The sequence below is a fragment of the Sinocyclocheilus rhinocerous genome, unplaced genomic scaffold, assembly GCF_001515625.1.
Source record: "Sinocyclocheilus rhinocerous isolate Xijiao unplaced genomic scaffold, SAMN03320098_v1.1 scaffold4140, whole genome shotgun sequence".
In the NCBI taxonomy this organism is placed as follows: domain Eukaryota; kingdom Metazoa; phylum Chordata; class Actinopteri; order Cypriniformes; family Cyprinidae; genus Sinocyclocheilus; species Sinocyclocheilus rhinocerous.
This window is the reverse complement of record NW_015661995.1, coordinates 212,507-215,824: the sequence shown is the minus strand read 5'-3', so window position 1 is coordinate 215,824 and position 3,318 is coordinate 212,507. Positions and strand designations below refer to the sequence as shown.

Genomic DNA, 3,318 nt, shown 5'->3' with positions numbered 1-3,318 from the left:
ATATGTATGTAAATAAAAGCCTATATTAAAATCTGTTAATCGTATAAAGCGAATGTGTCTTTTTAGAAGACTTGGATTAAACCAATTTCAAAGTTTGAAATAATAAGCTTGAAATAATGATTGCCTTGAAAAAATGGATGTGCAAAAAATGTTTAAAATATTAAAATATCTGTATGACAGTATACAGTAGTATGTGTTAGTCTTGCCAGTGGTATTGAAAATGATTAGTTGTCATGAAATCAAAAATGACCCTACTTACTTTTTAGTGCACATTACTAGTCTTGTGGTGAACAATTGAACCGTGCAAGTCAATACACCGGGAAGAAAAACCGTCTGCCGTCGTAATCTTTAATCAAAAACTGAAAATTGGCTTCCGCTCTGAAATGGCGTTCTGGCTCTGATGACGTCAGTTTGACGGCCTTCCTTCAGATGCTTCAGACCCTCATTTGTATAACCAGTGTCATGAAAGCAGTGTTTCTTGTGTGTCTCAGAACTATGGCTGCCAAAACCGAGCGCACCTTCATTGCCATCAAACCGGACGGCGTCCAGAGAGGCCTGATGGGAGAAATCCTCAAGCGCTTCGAACAGAAGGGCTTCAGACTGGTGGCCTTGAAGTTTCTCCAGGTGGCTTGACCTCTGATCTTGAAGATTACTGAATCGTTTCATATTCCGCTTGATCTCGTTCTGCGATCAGTGCATTTATCCAGAAACCTGCTGAACCTTATGTAATCTGTAGTGGTAGATCAGTTTGTACATTATTATTTCATTTAAACTACAGTAGTCAACATTTGAAATGGATCAAAAAAGTTTATCAAAGTTATCCCAAGACAAGATCGCGTTCTAGGATTTAGGACAACTTTGATGAAAGACTTTGATTCACTTCAAATGTTGACTACTGTATTTACTGTTAAGTTAAAGATGGTAAATGACGTGCATAACAATTGCTGCATTTAAATGTATATTTTATGTAATATTTAATAAAAAGAATTAGAAATCTCTTTTAAAAAAACTTTAGATGCCGTTATTATTAAATACCTATTATAGTATTAAAGAAATTTGACATTGTGAACACTAATTCACAGTGTACTCTAACTTATATTTTCTTTTAAAAAGTAAAAGTGCAGATTGGTTTGAGCAGCACACCTAAAAATGTAATCATGTGAAGTTGTTCTCCAGTGAGAAGAACACATGGTTTTTATGGCTGTTTGCAAAGTTCATGGAATTGGATATTTATCAGATAATCTCAGACTGTTCTGCCGTACTTCAGTTTGTATGTTTGTGAAGCATTAATAAACCTCATTGTTATGTAGAGCAGATGGTCCAGACTGGACTGTGTAGATCTTGCTGTAATGCTCGTTTATTGACATGCTGCTCTGCTAAAGCAGAAGGACCTCCAGCGTCTGATGCAGTGTTTCACGTGTAACCAGGGAAAGTTGAGTACGGAGGGCAGGGAACAGTCAGCCACTGTTTTATTGCATTACTTGTTGCTTTTTACGGGGTGGATTCTGCTGGAATGGTGCAGATGTGTAATGGTTTGGCTGTGGTTTGATGGCAGGCGTCTGAGGACTTGCTGAAGCAGCATTACATCGACCTGAAGGACCGGCCGTTCTACCCAGGACTGGTGAAGTACATGAGCTCCGGGCCAGTCGCTGCGATGGTAAGAGCTCTCCTCCACTGAGCTCAACGCTGAAGCCTGCGCGTCGAGTCGAGCGTTACAGACACAAGTGCTCTCTCTCGTAGGTGTGGGAGGGTCTGAATGTTGTGAAGACAGGAAGGGTGATGCTGGGAGAGACCAATCCTGCGGACTCCAAACCCGGCACCATCAGGGGCGACTTCTGCATTGAAGTGGGCAGGTGAGTCTGCTGCTCCGCTTGAGCGAGCTAACCAGGTAGCTTTCCTCTTCGTTTGCACCAACCCTGGGGTTTAGTCCCCATAAGCTCATCGCCATAATAGCTGTTTTTGTAAATGATTGATTTTTTCTCACTTGGTGACCATGATGTTGAATTTGGTACTAGGGTTGGGAATTTGTCAATTTCTCCTTCCGATCTTTGTCAGGTCTCAGAAAAATGAGTTATCGGGGATGGGACGTGTCTGTCATGGAGATAATGAAAATATTTTAAGTTTTACCAAAATTAATTTTGACACATAAAAATGACATGAACATGTCAATGAAAATGTAAATGTATGACTAGGAGAAAAAAACACTTCTGGATTGATGCATCAGTGTTGTTGAAAAAGGAGCAGCTGTCTGAGGTGACGCTGAAGAGATGAACTCCAGTAAACCGAAGCCTTTCTGTGAGATTAATCCTGGATATACTACATAAACGTAACAGTACAGCTTCTGTCTGCACAAAAGGATGCAGATAGCTTCAGCTGAGTTTCGTGATATATCCAGAGAGGGTTTCTCCCGCTGTGGGTGAGCGCTTCCCATAGCAGCACGCTGAAATATTGACAAGTAAAGCAAAAAGAATGAACAACTTTCTGTTACAATCCTGGTCTCATTATAACACTGTGTGTGGCAGACTGGCGCTGCACGTCTTGCACTTAACTGTATTTGATTATCAAAGTCATCTGCACTGTGGCCTTTCAAATCCAGTTTCACTTCATTTCTCCGGTCTGGACGACATACTAACGCTAACAAATCAGACCTCAGATATCACCCCAAATGGTACAACCAATCAGAAAAAAATGTATATTTTAGGGTAATCATCGCTTTCATAATCGATCGTCCATGTACTCGTGGTACCACCATTAGGCCTCCAGTATGATCTATGAAGATAAGAGAAGGCAAGATGTCAGATGACTGACTTGACTTTTCTTTTTCTTCAGGAACATCATCCATGGCAGTGACTCTGTGGACAGTGCAAATAAAGAGATCAGCTTGTGGTTCAAGCCTGAGGAGCTGGTGTCTTACAAGAGCTGTGCACAAGACTGGATCTATGAGTGAACTGCAGACTACCAAACACTGAATCGATGCCTTTCTTCCCAGACCACTTATCAGTAATGGACCCGAGTATCTTTGTGTGATCCCGTCTTTTCTGAAGCACTTGTTCAAATAAATCGAGAAGTTTCACATTTGTTTTGGAGTCATTTTTATATTCTTCACTTTATTATTAAAAGCACAGTGAATGTCTATGCTAGCTTTTTTGTTTGTTTAATTCCCACCCTTACATGCTATGTGGATCAGGCTACTTTAGGCTCAAATATTGAGTATTCCATACCAACTAAGTGTGTTGATTGAAGAAAAATCCCCTAATGTAAGCTTTTCAAAGTCCCAACTGAAGTTGTTGCATTTAGTATGAGTTTGCTCTCTGCCAT

At 40.4% G+C, this 3,318-nt stretch overlaps 1 protein-coding gene across 1 annotated transcript in view; it reads left to right on the top strand.

Annotated features, from left to right (window-relative positions):
* The window catches only part of LOC107727143 (nucleoside diphosphate kinase-like), an 8,504-nt gene extending 5,456 nt beyond the window's left edge, over positions 1 to 3,048 (top strand). Inside the window, exons 2-5 of the mRNA XM_016536928.1 lie at positions 492 to 624; positions 1,556 to 1,657; positions 1,741 to 1,853; positions 2,830 to 3,048. Of these exons, the coding sequence (XP_016392414.1) occupies positions 496 to 624; positions 1,556 to 1,657; positions 1,741 to 1,853; positions 2,830 to 2,947 (462 nt within the window). The 5' untranslated portion in view covers positions 492 to 495 and the 3' untranslated portion in view covers positions 2,948 to 3,048. The remainder of the gene's footprint in view (positions 1 to 491; positions 625 to 1,555; positions 1,658 to 1,740; positions 1,854 to 2,829) is intronic.
* The last annotated feature ends 270 nt before the right edge of the window (positions 3,049 to 3,318 follow it).